Source organism: Camponotus floridanus, unplaced genomic scaffold (genome assembly GCF_003227725.1).
Source record: "Camponotus floridanus strain SB8 unplaced genomic scaffold, Cflo_v7.5 scaffold22, whole genome shotgun sequence".
Classification (NCBI taxonomy): Eukaryota; Metazoa; Arthropoda; class Insecta; order Hymenoptera; family Formicidae; genus Camponotus; species Camponotus floridanus.
Window position 1 is genome coordinate 1,119,111 of NW_020229348.1, and position 15,859 is coordinate 1,134,969.

The window sequence follows — 15,859 nt, forward strand, 5'->3', positions numbered from 1 at the left end:
AATTAAGCCATTGCACCCACACGCTCATTATTTCTCATATCAAAAATGTAGATTTGTATTTTAATCCTCTGATCTCTGTAACTATTTATACGGGTCTTAATTAAACGTGATGAATCTACTTATCCGGAAAGATGCGCGGCGATGGTGTTGCCAGAGAGACAAAAGGTGCGGCTTTATGACACAATCTGAGAGAAATCGCGTCTACTGATCGATCTTTTATTGCCCTTGGCACGAATAGGCAGAAAAAACCGTAAAAAAAATCACAAACGCATTTATTGATGCAGTTGCTTCTTCGTTCCAGAGATGCGAGGTTTTTCACCCTCTCCTGTTACGATAAAGACTCCTCGACTTCGCTGATTTACGATGTGGAATATCGTTTGAATAAATTATAATGCATTTTTTGCTGACATCTTCTCGATCACATTATTCCTTGAAAATTAATTATTGCAATTTATCCTTCGATCTATGCAAAAGAATTTTTTATTCGCACCATCATCTTCATACATCCTCGAACAAAAACGTTTTCGTTTCGCAGAAAGAGATCATCGCAAATTACTCGCGATTCTTCGAAAGAAAATAACATAAATCGTGCTTTCGTTCGTGCTTTTTTTTATCGTATCGAGAAGTAAAACTCGTCTGTGCTCGGCGCGATTTTCATTGAAAATAACATTTCGATCCAGTGCTGAAATGACAAAGTAAGATACATACATTCTGTATTTTCGCACATATCCACTCGCATTCAATCCGAGCAGACGGACGGAGAGATCGCGAGTATACCGAGTATAGCGGTCACTTGGAGTTCGAGTTCGAAGGATAGTAGTAAACCACCGCCGGGGCCGGTAGCTGCCAATGTGCGGCGTGGAGTTCGATCAGCTGGAGGAGCGTTCGCTTGACAGGAGGCAACGTCGTCTCCTCCGCCAGGAAAGCGTCGCGCACGCCGCCGAGCAGCTGCTGCAGCTGCGCGGGTAGTTCTGCGGCCAGGTCCTTACCGATGCACGTGAGGATGACAAACAGGCAATTCGTCTATGGTACACAAGTGTAATTAGAAAAATAAATTAATCTCTTACTGTAATTACTTTTTATTGAAAAAATCAAATATTCAAGAAAATTAAAGTTCAAAAATCAAATAAGTTTATTGGCAAATTTGATCTTCGATCAAGTTTCTTATTTGTTTGTCATAAATAGATTTATAAACATGATTCATGCTTTCACTGAAGACTATGAATTTTGTATTAATCTAAGAATCATAATAAATTCTAGCTCAGTTAGATCAACTATTATAAATAAAAATTAAACAATTATCAAGAGATAAAAATTAACATTTCTTTAGAATTAAAATGAAGAAATGTCAGGGACAAGTTATACAATCGGATAAATTTCTTTTTATCATAGAATACTTTGTGTCATTAGTCAGTTAATTTTCGAGGTCTTACCTCGGCGAGCGAGTTAATGACGGGTGGTTGCAGACAATCCTGACAACATTTCCAAAGCAGCGTGAGGAGCACGCGTCCGGGAGGAACGCCCTCTTGTTGCGTCTTCAGCTGTAGCTGCCGTCGCTTTAGCTGCAATTACGCGATTATGCACGTGTATGCGGGTACAATCAAGCATGTTTTTGCTGTTGTAATATGCGGTAAGAGCGATAAAAAAAGAAGATTTACAAATGTGAATTATTAAAACAAACGCGCGGAGTCAAATTTTTACATTAAATCGAAAGGACTGATCCGCTTCTTTTATTACTCGGAGAATCATTAAAGATAAATGCCTTGACGAATCGGTAAACGTTTCTTACGGAGAGATAATATATATGTGCATAATGAATAATGATGCAAAAAAAACAACAAATTGTACGGGTAATTATACCTGGCAATACATCTCGTTGAGAAATGTCATAAAGGCCGAGTATCGATAACAGGTCGTATTATCGTATAACAATCTAGCGCGATCCTGATACCACTGCTGACAGGTATTTAGCAAGGATTCCAAAAAAGTTTCCTTCATTTCTTTCTGTACAATGCACACGTAAAAATTTAAATTAAATATACATTTCTTATTATGTATATAAATCACACATATATACATATATACAAATTATAAGATTATCGTTTAAATTTAAAACTATTAAAAGAGAAAATGAAATTACAATTTTTACACACATATAAAATAGAAAATAAAATAAAATAAAAAATGCGAATAACAGCAATATTTCGTAAATGATTATAATCGTAAATGACTATATTTTTTTTAAATAATATTTATTTGTTATTAAAAATTATAAAATAAAATAAAAATTTAATTTTTCAGATTTTTTCTTATCTCTATTTCTTGTATAGTTTGTGAAAAGAAAAATATATTGGTAGCCAAAACGAGAATGTTCGTCTATCAATGATTTTTTTTACAAAGAAGAAGAATGAAAAGATATATAATAACCTCTATAATTGTGATGCAAACTTTAGCTGCCGGTTCGGCATATTTGCGACTTCCCATTACCCTTTCCAGGATATGCCGCACTAGTTCCATCAATGTTCTCGCGTTTAAAAGATTCGGATCTGTCAAAAAATTTATCAATTACTCAATTTTTTTTAACTGCTAAATAACATTTTTTTATACAGAAAATTTCACGCAATCATCGATTCATATATTTGCCCATTTTGGTTACTAATTCGTATTCTTAGATTATGTTATAAATAAAGTCTACATATGTACTATTCGAGATTGGAACAATACTAGTTTATTCAAATCTTTTTAACTTAATATATTCGAACAATAGGCAAATTGTTGTATTACCTTCTATCGCTCGCAAGAGTATATCTTGAACAGGTGAAGGAAATTTTCCGAGTTCGGAAGCATCTGCGATGTTGAATGCCTTAGCAGTTAATACATCTGAATTCAAGCTCTTGGGACGCTTTAGACCATAAGTGGATACAAAGGTATGCGACTTAGTAAGCTTGCCTGGTTTTACGGAATTCGTCTTGACTTCATTTTGATCTACGTTGAAGTGTACTCTATTTGTAGCCTGATGAAAAAAAATTTTCAATTAATTTTTATAATCAATATTCGAAGATTTCAAGAATATTGAACCGTTGATTTTACATTCAATACAAATTTTTCACTTCTGATATATACGGTATCTTGTATTCCAGAATTTCCTTGCATTCTACTTACGTGTAAGATGTTTCCGCTGGATGCGGACGTGTCCAAAGGATGGGACTGACGTAACATAGAATTCGTTGTCGAATGATGGCTACTTTGAGAATGACGAGGTGAGAGTTGATGTTGCTGCTGCAGAGGATGCTGCAGCTGTTGCTGAGCATAGAGATATCGGTGAATGTTACCACTCGACTTGCTGTGCTGTATATAATACGTGGAGCGCTCGGATGCGTTAATTCGAGACCTGTTCATTCATATTATTTATAAGATTAATCTAAAGAATCCTATTTAAAATTTTATAAAGTTTCGGCCATCGTCGAATCAATCATTTCATCGAAAAATATCTCATATTAATATATTACTGTTAATATAATAGCAATACTAATAATTTAACAATAAAACGATAAAAAGCTGAAAATTTTAAGAATATGTTGCTATTAATTCCTACATGATTAATTAAAATGTCTGGAAATGTGATTATTCCAGAGTTAATGATTATTATGGCTTAACAATTTATTGAAATAATTCGAATTATCGAAGACTTAATATATATCAAGGCGAAAAATTTTAACATGCTGGTATTTTATTTTTGTTATTGTTTTATATTTTGTATTTTTAAATATAGGCTACTAAAAAATCTGAACTACGTTGGAAAATGAAAAGTAATTTGATAAAATAAAAATTTCATATGACAATGTTTCTTAAATATAGTTCATTGGTTCACACTCACTTAGAAAGATGTGAATCGTTTTGCTTCATAGTAAATTCCTTGGCGTGCACGTTTAAACGGAGATTAGTGACGTTCGCCGTGGTCCCTTCCGCTCTCCCACCTAAAGGCGACCATGAAATCAAACAACGACGTGCATGTGCAATGACACATTGAGGCTTACGACACGCATTTGTCACCTAAAGCGAGAAAGTACGAACCTGGGGGTCGATATATTTCTAGGGACGGTTTGGACTTGGGAGTAGATAAGTTAGTGCTTCCTTTCTGCGGAACCGCATCCCTCATCTAAAGAGAACACAAAAAAACACATCATATATAAAAAGAAAAATACTGTCTTCTCGAAAGCTAAGTGTGTATGAGCCTGAGACCGGGAAAAATTTTTCTTCCGCTGCAAAATCGTGCAACGAAACGATAATTGAAAATAATTGCGTCGTTTGTATCATTGAAAGCTAATATTAACTTTTCAGACTGTTGCCACTTATGCAAATGTAAAACGTAGGCAAGATGATTCACCCAAAACGTAAGAAAGTAAGAATGTTAGTGGGAGTGTTGCCTCGTTTTGATTTTTAATAATCATAATTATACATATATATTTAGTTTCATTTCATCATATTTTATTTTAAACATAATAACGAAAAATATACTTGCTAAAATAAAATAATAACGTAATGTTTTTAAGTGTACATACAGTATATTGTATCTTATATCTCAATAAAAATAATTGTAATATTAGAAAATGAGCTAGAGTTGATATAATAGACACTTCAATAGTAATGAAAATTATTTTTAAAGAATATATTTTATTAGAAGGCGCTAAAAGTTGCAATATTTTAGAATCATAATTTTTAAATCTATTATTTTTAAGATTTTTCAAGATCAACACTTTGTATAACAAAATAATCTAATATCAAATAAAATTTTCTCTTTTTTGACAGAGAATTCAATCTTCGATTTCTTTTTCGTCAAGAATGTCTTCATCATTTATTGGCAAGTTTAAGTCCTTGATTACAAAATCTAAAGTTTCAAAATAATACTTCTAATCCAGCAAAATCTTGGCATTCACTTCTCACATTTGTAAACATTATATTGCATGTGCATTATTCACTATGTGTATAACTATGTATATAAGAACGTGTCCACCGCAAAGAACGCACATAAGTACATTTTCTCATTGTAGTGCACATTACAATACATGCAATGAACGCTTTGACTAAATGTGCAGAGACTCGTTATGATAACAAGTCGCGAAGCACGCGGGATAAACGTGTCATAAACGATACACATCGTGGACACGGCATTAAGTGCGTGGGTTTAATATACGCACTAATCTATTTTCACGGACAATTTTATATTATGGGGACATTAATTTGAAAATATTACAAAAAATATAATAGTTCATATTAAATTAGCTTGTCTCTCATTGTCTTGTACATCATTTTTCTCAAAAATAAAACATAAAATCTCAAAGTAAAACATATTTCATCCAAATTTCTTATTTCACATCCCATTTCAATTATCGCAATGTAAAATTAATTTTTAAAATTTCGAAAAGAGAGGTATTTTAGAAATTTATATTTAAATGTCTTCTTTCTTTTTTCAATTGTGATAAAAATCCGCATCATTACATACAATTCTTCATTTCACACGTGATCTTTCTATCCACTTAATTATAAGATTGATATATCATTTTATTTCAAATTAGTCATTACAAAAAAGATGCATTTTTATATTAGCGTTATTCAATTATTCAATATCTATAATTTTTGAAAAATTACTTGTAATACTTTTTTCTCTTAAAATAAAATAAAATAAAATGATTTTATACATTAGATAAAAAATTAGAGGATATATATCACATATATTTTATCACCATTAAAATCCCGCTCGTGACATTTATTGACAATTGAAAATGCCCAGAAATATCGTAAATATAAAATGCCGTTCAACGTAGAACATATCGCTCGATGAATCGGAAACAGATGTTGGAACCGGTGTAATTTCGATGAGTTGAGATTTCGAAATTACATATTTATTACCTATACTATATTTCGAATTTGATCGAGCCGTTCTCTAGCATCGGTAAGAGTTCTCAATTGACCGTCTCTGTCTGTCCTAAGCGCGGAATTAGAAAGAGACAGAGAGAATCGGTTAAGCTACACTTAACTTCAATTAATTATTACAACAATCTCTCCACGCGTTTGCTCACCGACAATCGAAAGAGAACACTCGGTGCAAGATGCGCCTCCTCTCCCGTACAAAATATTAAAAAGAGATCAAAATTATATCGCGTATCCCAATCTTTCGGACAAGAAGCGTCGAAGAGGAATGGAGGGGAGAAGCACTCACAGTGAAGAGCGTGCGAGAATCATCCTTCCCGAGGTCCACACAGAGCGGAAGCTGCGAAAATCCTTGTTCTCGCGCACGGATCACCGGGACAAGAACACACGGGAACACACGGGAAGTTCCGGCACGCACGTGCAACACGGAGATGAATTTCCCGGCGGTGCGAGTCTCTCTTTCACGGCGAGAGGCGCGACTTTTCCGCGTCGTTGTCGTCGTCGTCGTGTCGTTAGTCGTGGTCGTCGTAGTCGTCGCCTCTTTGCTCGCGCACGCAGAGGTTCCTCTCCGATGACCGAGGACTAATAATAGCACGGCGTAGCCACGAGCGAGCGAGCATAGCGTTATATATCTCTGCGCGATGTACGTATTAATGCCACGTACGTATTAATGTATATACGTCGTTGCACCGCGTGAGGAAAGCAGATTGGAATATATCCCGAATAGATTCATCGCGACGGAAACGTGCGTCGCGACGCCTCTCGAAATCGTCGATCAAAATCGCGCGCTTTTCTCTCTCTCTCTCTCTTTCTTTCTCTTTTTATCATTTCCGCACCACGCGACGAACCAAAAATGGTGATTGCTTTTGGTACCGGCGTCTTAAACCGGCGACCGGCGTACAGTTGAAAGATTCTTGGATCAATTTCGTCCAAGATTTGGAACTGGATTCGGACCAAGAGAACAAGTATAAATAAATATCAATGAACAAGCCTTAATTCACTCAATTTTTTAAAAATCTTTTAAAATGTATAAAATGATTCTTTTTAAATAAAAATATTAAATAATGCTTCTCTATTGATTTTGTGATTTTGTCATATTTGCTTTTTCGCAATTTTTAATTCTCAATTTATCATGGTTTTATCATAAATGGTCGCATGAGTGTCGGTGAAATTGTCTTCGGCAAAGGACACAGATAAAGATAGCCTTCTTTCTGTAGCTTTACATTGGACCATATTTAGTGGATATAAATTTACATCTTCTATATTCGTGCGCAGAGTGCTAAAGACTTTAACATCTCTTTTCTTACATATATATACATAAACAAGTTGCATATAAAGATGCATTTCCTTTATAATTATTTTGATTTATTCCAAGGGATTGCTATTAATAAAATATTCATATTAATCATTAACATTTGCGTTAACGGAATATAAAATACATTTATTTATAAGTTTTATCTCGCTGAGAATGAATAAAAAATTTTATTCTCAATAAGATACTTACTTTTTATAATAAATTGACTTATAATGCGCTATTATAACTTCAGCGGACTTAGACTTTCATACGGTTTTTATCGTAAACGCAAACTTTAATGCATTTATTTCCATACGGTTCCTATCGTGAACGAAAACTTTGTTTTACGTTGAAGAGAATGGATTCGTTGTCGATTCGTTTCTGCATGAAATGTCATCGAGATTTTAGCCTATTTTTACAATATTAATGCTTTGATTATCAGATTACAGGAATTGATTATAAAATTATAACAAATTCAAAATAATTCGAAATTTCGCTATTGATATATCGTATAAAATAAGAAAATAGACTCTAATAACGCGATTTAAAAAGAGCGAGCGACAAGAAATGATTAAAAATCAATTTTAAAACCTCACATTTGCATTTTTATAGCTTCGTCTTTGCAAAAATTATGATAATATAAACCGCCTCACCTTCGTCGTGCGAGTTGCCCGTACCATTCTGGTTGTATGTATTTGTCATCGAATACCGGATGAGAATCGATCCAGCGACGTGTCAAACATTAATAGGTTTTTTTATGATGTATACGATCTGATGTAAAAACAATTCTAATTTTATATAAAAATCCACTGTTTTCTTTCTAAATATGCGTTTATAAGTTCTTCAAAATTTCAGTTATCAATAAAAAGTTCAGCTAATTCCTCGCTGTATTTATTTCACAATACTTTTGTCTCTCATCAGTTCTCTTGTAATTTTGCTGAATCTTTCACGTTTTACCGGTCATTTCGACGAAATTATCGATAATCGGAGGAATGTTATTAGTCCAGAATATTACTCTTACACCAGTCTTGCGAAGTAAATATTTCAAACTTCAACGACAAAATGCGCGATGCATTGCGATCTACGTTCGATCCGGTCGATCGATCATCTGGTGAACCGCGACCGAATCGCGTCACTCTTGATCGTTGCGTTACATCGTTTCTCGATAATTATCACGATGATTCATCTCGTTCGAAACTACGCGTCGAATGGCTACATGATAAACAATATTTTCTTCGATATATTTCGTCCGTTAAAAATTGTTGTATGTAAATCATTGAATTGGAACGAGATTTCTTCAATCTCTCGATGCAAGTCACAGAAAGTCACTCGGTGTCGATGCTGTCACGCTGATGACTGGAAATACGGCGTGCACATGTAACATGTCTTAATATGCGGTTCGCGTGGTGGGCGATCACCTAGGCATCGCCCCCGTATACCTGTCGACATGAAGAACACCGATGGAAAAGATGTAAAGGCCACAACACGATAGAACTAGAAAAAATCAATTCTTTTTTAAATTCATCATAGCAAGCAAATATATATAAAAGCAATTTCATTTTTTAATTGCGACGCAAACAATTTGATAGACCATAAAATATTTTCGAAAAAAAAAAAAAAAAAAAAAAATATATATATATATATATATATATATATATATATGTATGTATGTATGTATGTATGTATGTACGTATGTACGTATGTATGTATGTACATTTGTTAAATACGTCAACTACACAAATATTACATTTCTATCAAAGTAAATGAATTGAAGCAATTATAAAAGTTGTGATAATGATCGACAAAAATTTTAAACTAAAAAAAAAATGATACATTTCTTACTAAAAATATTGTTTTTCAAAAATTTCTTTTAAATTGAATGATTACTTTGTTAGATACTATATTAAATTAAGAGCGAATCTTACAATAATAATTTTATTTACGCGACTTATAGAAAATATTAAAAAATAAAAATAAAAATAAAAATGATTATATACATGTGCGACAAGAATGTCTCTCACAAATTGTTATATATTTATTTATAGATACGATTTATAGAGGATTACAAATCATAGTAGTGATAAGTTAATCTTGAGTCTACAGTTTTAATCTTAATTGGAAGCATAAATCATTCACTTTTCTGCCTATATTCTGGCTAGACTTCGTTATATATCATTCGATGATATTTTCCGGCTCTTAAATAACTAATATTTCATATTGCAAATAAATATGCGTTTTGTTTGCGCAGTATATATAAAACTAATCATTGAGTTATTAATTTTCCTATTGAAATAGAGTTATAGAGCTGAATCGGCAAATCGATTTCTAACGCGTAACATTGTCAATTCTCGTTATATCGTTTGCATACTTTGTACTGATATCCGTCAGCCCAAATAATCAAAGATGCACAAACAACGATATTCTTGCATAAGAATTATTATAACGAGCGCACATAATTACACTTATGTTGCAAAAAATCATACACACATATATGATTAACATTGAATTCTTGGCTAACGCATCAGAAGTGAGCGTGAAATATAAGAAATTTATCTCTCTCTTTCTCTACGCTACAATAATAGTACAGAAGGCTAATTTCTCCCCTATAGTAAAATAATCAGCACCAAAGTTTCCTTGAGAGCACGTCAATCGAGTTATGAGAATCTATCTACAAAGTTCTCTCATTTAGACGCACTCTCGATATTTTTCGTTCGTAACAAATGCCCTGACTTCGTAAACAAGATTCGTTATGTGAAATTTGGGGGGAAGCAACAATACGCGTACACAGTTGTACGAGGCAGTGAGTAGCGATTTTCACACGTTTTCTGGCATGCTTTAATTTAAAGCGAATCTTAGGTAACAGTTTATACAGCAGTTTTGGTATTATATCAAAATCTGATAGTGGGTAACTTAGGACGTAATTGGTATCTCTTTTACGTATAGTAAATTTCAGTACACACACCATCGAGCGTACGTAATATACATCTTCAAATAGCGTCTTGACAACTCTGTAGGCACATTCCCGATTTAACATTGAAAATACATGTCTTTTCAAGTACACACATGACAATCGACGAAATTTTCATTGTTTCTCTCTAAATACACATTTCCCTCATAGTATAGTACAATTGTAGGGTAACATAATTTTATAATGTATATTATACGCGCTTACTTATGTAGACATAGTCGAAATGCAACTTATCTACAACGTTTCTAGGAAAAAAAATATTTAAAAGGAAGAAAGATGTCAGAGGCAACGTTACATCTCGACTATGGTGTTCATTATAAATAATTAAAAGATATATTTGCCGGCTATAGAGCATGGCCTATTGAACACTTGGGTACTTCGGAGCTTTTATAAGCGGCTTTTACAGTCGCTCTTGCTTATGTCTATTTTTTCTACTGTGTTCTGTAAGTAAAATCATTATCTATATACATTTTATATATGTATACATTAATGTACGTAACATAAGAACAAGTATAAAATACTCATTCGGATGGAAAGTCAATGTTTCGCAGTAACATTGTTACCATGGTAACTTGTTCTCATCTTGTACCAGTCTGACTTTTCAGATTTAATATCAATATCTTATATTGAGAACAACCTGTCATGGAACTAGGAATACAATCTGTATAGGTATATAATATTTTTTGTCTTTTTCACTTTCAATCACAGAATGATAATGATTTGTCTTATTTCAAAACATTTATATAAATTAAATTTTTAATAATTAATGAATTTCAAAAATTGATAAATAATTAAAATTTTAATATTATAATATTATAATTGTTACTTAATATTTTAATCATTTTTTCTTAAAAGTTGCAAAGAATGACAACGTTCTTCTCATTTCAAAATATTGATATTTAATTATATATATGACTATTTAACAGAATGTTTTTTTCTAGCGAATATAAAATATGTTGTAATTAAATTTGCGATAGGAACTTTTTCATCGTGTAAATGCAATTCCATTGTACCCTTATATATTTCATCTCTTTATAATTATTATTATTATTTAGGCGAACTATTTTTTATTGCCATGGAAACGTTATTACTGCTGAAAATATTTTCCACAGATGATATAAGAAATATTTTCTCCTAACAGACAATGGTATATGGAACAAACCTGGAGCGGCGGAGCGGTTGTGGTAGCATTTCTTTCGAAAGTTTTCTTGTCAGAGTAATTAACGTTAACCATTAAATCGTAATTGGGAGGATAGTTGTAAATATATAAAATAAGTTTATATTATAGAGAGACATATATGTTATATATAAATCTTCAGATGTAAAAATATTATCAAGATTAAGTCTTTAGCATCTAATAATTATATAGCTTCTTATGTTTCAAGCATGTTATGCTTGAATATTTTCAAGTTTTTGAAAGCTTATCTTAGTTAAACCACAGTACAAATTATGATATTACATGAATAATAACATGATTGCTGCATTAATATTTGTAAAAATTTATGCATTAATAATCCAATGCAAGACATATTTTTATTAAATCTGTTATGTAAAAAAATAGGGAGACGTAATCTGTGTATTATGTAATTATGTAACATAGTATACTTCCTTGCAGATTATTTTAAAGGCTATTCAATAAAATTTTAACTACTTAAAGCGCTACCAGATAACTGCTGCGTCGCTGTTAAATTATATAGTATTAACCTTTTTTTACTCAAACCAAATATACAAATATATAAAAAAAAAAGATTAGCTAAATATGTAATTGCTGGATATTCAGTAAAGTAATCATGGATATTGCATCCATTCCCTAACTATTCCCTCTAAATTATAAAACCCCTCCCTGAGCATTATGAATATCCAGCAATTGGGCAAAAATACTATCTACTAATCCGATAGCAATGGTTAGCCTATCTCAATCATCATCTCTGTATCTTCCATATTGCTGTGGCCGACTCCACCATGCCTAAAAAATTATTGTTCATACTATTTTTTAATTTGAATACTTTATAACACAAAGTCCTATATAGAAAACATACAATCAATAATATAAAGGATTTTAAATTTTTGTATTCTAACCTGTGACTCGGCAAATGCGTATTGTGAAGATGGAGATGCGTTGTCCTAGGTGAAAAACCGCGCGAAGTTGCTTTACGGGGACTTCTGGCTTTTATAACTCGTGGCTGTGACACAGTAGTTAGGTATCGTGATTGTTGCGAATACACATCCTCCAAAATGCTTGGTGCTACATATGTAAATCCCTGAAAAAGAGCATTTGCATTATTAAAACAGAATCATTATGACTAGTTCATGTGGATGGTTGAGTATGCATAAACATGTTAAACATATAGATTCAGAAGAAAAAAAAAAACTCACCTGGAATACTCTATTAGCCGATTCGCTTAAAGTGCATTCTACTGGTGAATCTATTGGTGCTGAAGCAGTAAATTTCTTATCAAATTGCGATACGTCATCTTCACTAGCCAATATTGGTTTAAAAGGAGGTTCTAATTTTCGAGATATAACATCATCCCAATTGATATGTTTGAAAAATTTGTGTGCTTTTACTTGTTCGCCATCCAGTGAGCCAGATCCCAATCTTTGCGCAACTGGTCTCTATAAAAGCCAATTATATATTTATATATTATCATAGTAAGAATTATATTTGAAAAAAGTATATTTGTATGTTTCATATAATGAAAAGATGTATACGTAGTGTACAAGTATTAAAATTATAAGATTTGATAAAATAATATAATTAATCATCAATTTAATACTAACTTTTAATAATTTCCGAAGAAGATCTTTAGCATCGGGTGTTAGATATTGAGGAAGAATCAATTTACCACGTAGAATTTTGTCAATTGTTTTTTTTCTATTATCCGAGGTAAATGGTGGCTGAAAAATTTGATAATATCAAATAATACTATGTAACAATACACAGTACTTTATGATTATGTATGTAAAAACTATACATACAAGTCCTGTAAGCATGTCGTACATTAAAGTTCCCAAGCTCCACCAATCGACTGCTTTTCCATGTCCATTTCTTGTTAAGATTTCAGGTGCCCTTAAATAAAATAACGTTAATAACAATATAGGTCATAATTGTAATATTTCCAAATTATTAATAATTTCATAATCCTTACATGTATTCAATGGTACCACAGAATGTATGAGTTACAGCACCTTCTTGTATATGTTCTTTACACAATCCAAAATCAGTTAATTTAATATGACCTTCTGAATCCAATAAAACATTTTCCGGTTTTAAATCTCTAAAATTATTCATTACAAGAATTATTAATTCAATGCTATATACAAAAATAAAATCTTTAATATATTAATCATTCTGTCATTTGTATAGATTATATCTTGATAATTCTTGATATACATGCATAACATATGCACATGTAGAATTTATCAGAAAAAAGTATACAGTACCTGTATATGATTCCTTGTAAGTGGAGATGTTGCAAAGCCAATGTAATTTCACACAAATAAAAGCTGTAAAACAAATAAAAGATGATATTATATATATTTATAAAATTTTAAAATGCTTTATAATTCACTTACCGTGCAGCATCTTCCATAAAAACACCTTCATCATCTAATTGTCGAAATAATTCACCGCCACACATATATTCCAATATCAAATATAACTTGTCACCAGTTTGGAATGCGTATTTGAGATCTACGATAAAAGGATGCTGCCAAATGCAAGCATAAATTATATAAATTAATACTTTGCATAAAATATAATAAATATAGAAAAGAATAAATATAATAAATACAGAAAATATAGAAAATTAATTAGAGAATTAATTTCTTTCTAAATTTATCTAAAAAAATATTATTTTATAAATTACTAATAAATTACTAATTATAAAGATACCGTTCTTTCTATAATATTTGAAAGATTATACATGTGTATAAATTGTTTAGTCTGAATATTTTATAATTAAATTTTTTAGCAAAAATAAAATTAACTAACCTTTACAGACTCCAAAATATTTCTTTCAGTTTTAGTATGATCTGTATCTTTCTGATTTCTTATAATTGAGGCTTTGCGCAATACCTGTCAAAATGGTACACAAAAATAATTTAGATGAAGAATGAACTGAAGAAAGCACATAAGATAAGCACTATGTGTATGTGTGTGCATATTTATATATATATATATATATATATATATATATATATGTATGTGTATGTGCGTATATTTAGAAAATATATATTAGATATGATATATATGTATCTGTGTGTGTGTGTGTGTGTGTGTATATAAAGATTAATGCGCTATCATTCTAAAAATAAACCTACAAGAATTTTATATTTATCTTATAGTAATTGTAAAATTTTTTAAATTTATCTTATAGTAATTGTAAAATTTCTAATATGTTCAAATTATTAAAACACATACTATAAATGTCATATAAATATACATATATCCATAAAATGCTTATCTAATATTGAAAAAAATATGAAGCATTAAATTGCATAATTTTTGTACAATATTTTATAAGATCCATAAAATAATGATCTCTCTCTCTCTCACTCTCTTAAATTTTCAATGTTACTGCAATTCTTTATTCGAACAAACACATATTTTTCTCTCATGCTATTCACAAACATAATATTCTGGAGCAACAATGTATATAAACAGATTTTAATACCTTCATGGCAAAGATCGTGCCACTGTCATTTCCTGTTATTTTGCGTACTTGGAAAACCTTGCCGTAGCCGCCTTTCCCGATAACTTTGCACAACTCGAAATCTTGCGGCCCGACCTTCTCGCGTTCGCGGTTGACATTTTGCTCGCATATCGGCACCGCTTCTACGCTTCCCACTTCGGAATTGTCGGACGAACTGTGAAAAAGATAAAAAAATTCTCGTTAACAACAAAATATATTACGGAGCGAGAAGGCTCCGAAAGACGGACCGCGTGGTTTTGCGAGGCGCGAGACACACACGCGTGCACGCGCGCGCGCGCTCTCTTACTCACTTTGCAATCTCACACGGATCGGCATCGCCCTCCTCCTGCAAAAGGAAAACAGATGCGGCGTTAAAAGCGTTCACGTGCAATCGCCAGCGATATTGAAGCGGGGAGGGGGACAGTGGATCGGGATTTTCGACCGAGGAAATTCCAAGGGAACCGCGTGCCAAGGTATTACCGTGCCGAACTCGATGACATCGTCGTCCTCCGACTCGTCCCTGTGCAGCAATCCAGCATCTTGCAGCTCGAAGTCGAAGATCGCTGACATCGCTGATAGCGCGATTAACAGGCTGATGTAGCTGGCCGCGAGAAGTGTCGAGCGCGCTGGGTGATCTCGCGCGTCGAACGCGGATGGTCAATCAATTGACTAGCTTGCACAAGTAAGCGAAACTGTCCCTGACGCAAACGAGTATGTCGAACAGCCTCGTTCGCTCTCGTTCGCGGAATGCCGGAATTACCAGAAGTCTTGTCGCAGCCACGCCGACGGAATGGGGGAAGCGCGATTCACCAATCGCCTCGCGCCTCCCACGCCGTGATTCCACGCGGCAATTTTGAATCTGCGTCATATGTTGCTTGGAACAAAAGAATCTCTCGTTCGGAAAAGCAAAACATTTTCATTTTTATTCAACTAAAAAAAAATAATAAATGAAGATTTTAATATTTAATAATT

General features: G+C 32.6%; 2 protein-coding genes across 3 annotated transcripts; both read right to left on the reverse strand.

Annotated features, from left to right (window-relative positions):
- Nucleotides 1–255: 255 nt before the first annotated feature.
- LOC105253164 lies at nt 256–8,026 on the reverse strand. Of its 2 annotated transcripts, none has more exons than XM_011261010.3 (9): nt 7,879–8,026; nt 4,075–4,159; nt 3,878–3,977; nt 3,163–3,391; nt 2,785–3,013; nt 2,428–2,546; nt 1,861–2,004; nt 1,434–1,562; nt 256–1,023 (listed from the first exon to the last, which is right to left on the reverse strand). In XM_011261010.3, the coding sequence occupies exons 1-9, from the start codon at nt 7,903–7,905 to the stop codon at nt 790–792; spliced, it is 1,296 nt and encodes a 431-aa protein (XP_011259312.1). In that variant the 5' UTR covers nt 7,906–8,026; the 3' UTR covers nt 256–789. The 2 variants fall into 2 exon arrangements, with proteins under 2 accessions (XP_011259312.1, XP_025264404.1); XM_025408619.1 differs by lacking the exon at nt 7,879–8,026 and adding an exon at nt 6,081–6,214.
- Nucleotides 8,027–11,740: 3,714 nt separating this feature from the next.
- On the reverse strand, nt 11,741–15,638 carry LOC105253503 (ribosomal protein S6 kinase beta-1). The gene is made up of 12 exons (XM_025408667.1): nt 15,368–15,638; nt 15,199–15,233; nt 14,870–15,062; nt 14,188–14,271; nt 13,770–13,903; nt 13,638–13,700; nt 13,343–13,471; nt 13,173–13,263; nt 12,975–13,091; nt 12,570–12,809; nt 12,273–12,454; nt 11,741–12,159 (listed from the first exon to the last, which is right to left on the reverse strand). The coding sequence occupies exons 1-12, from the start codon at nt 15,455–15,457 to the stop codon at nt 12,099–12,101; spliced, it is 1,419 nt and encodes a 472-aa protein (XP_025264452.1). The 5' UTR covers nt 15,458–15,638; the 3' UTR covers nt 11,741–12,098.
- Between the last annotated feature and the right edge of the window lie 221 nt (nt 15,639–15,859).

Coding starts and splice junctions, on each gene's coding strand:
- LOC105253164 (XM_011261010.3), bottom strand. CDS start 7,905: ATGGTACGGGCAACTCGCACGACGAAG. Junction 4,160..7,878: donor GGGCAACTCGCACGACGAAG/GTGAGGCGGTTT, acceptor TGTTCTCTTTAG/ATGAGGGATGCGGTTCCGCA. Junction 3,392..3,877: donor AACGATTCACATCTTTCTAA/GTGAGTGTGAAC, acceptor ATGAATGAACAG/GTCTCGAATTAACGCATCCG.
- LOC105253503 (XM_025408667.1), bottom strand. CDS start 15,457: ATGTCAGCGATCTTCGACTTCGAGCTGCAAGATGCTGGATTGCTGCAC. Junction 13,264..13,342: donor TGTGGTACCATTGAATACAT/GTAAGGATTATG, acceptor ATTTTATTTAAG/GGCACCTGAAATCTTAACAA. Junction 12,455..12,569: donor CGGCTAATAGAGTATTCCAG/GTGAGTTTTTTT, acceptor GCTCTTTTTCAG/GGATTTACATATGTAGCACC.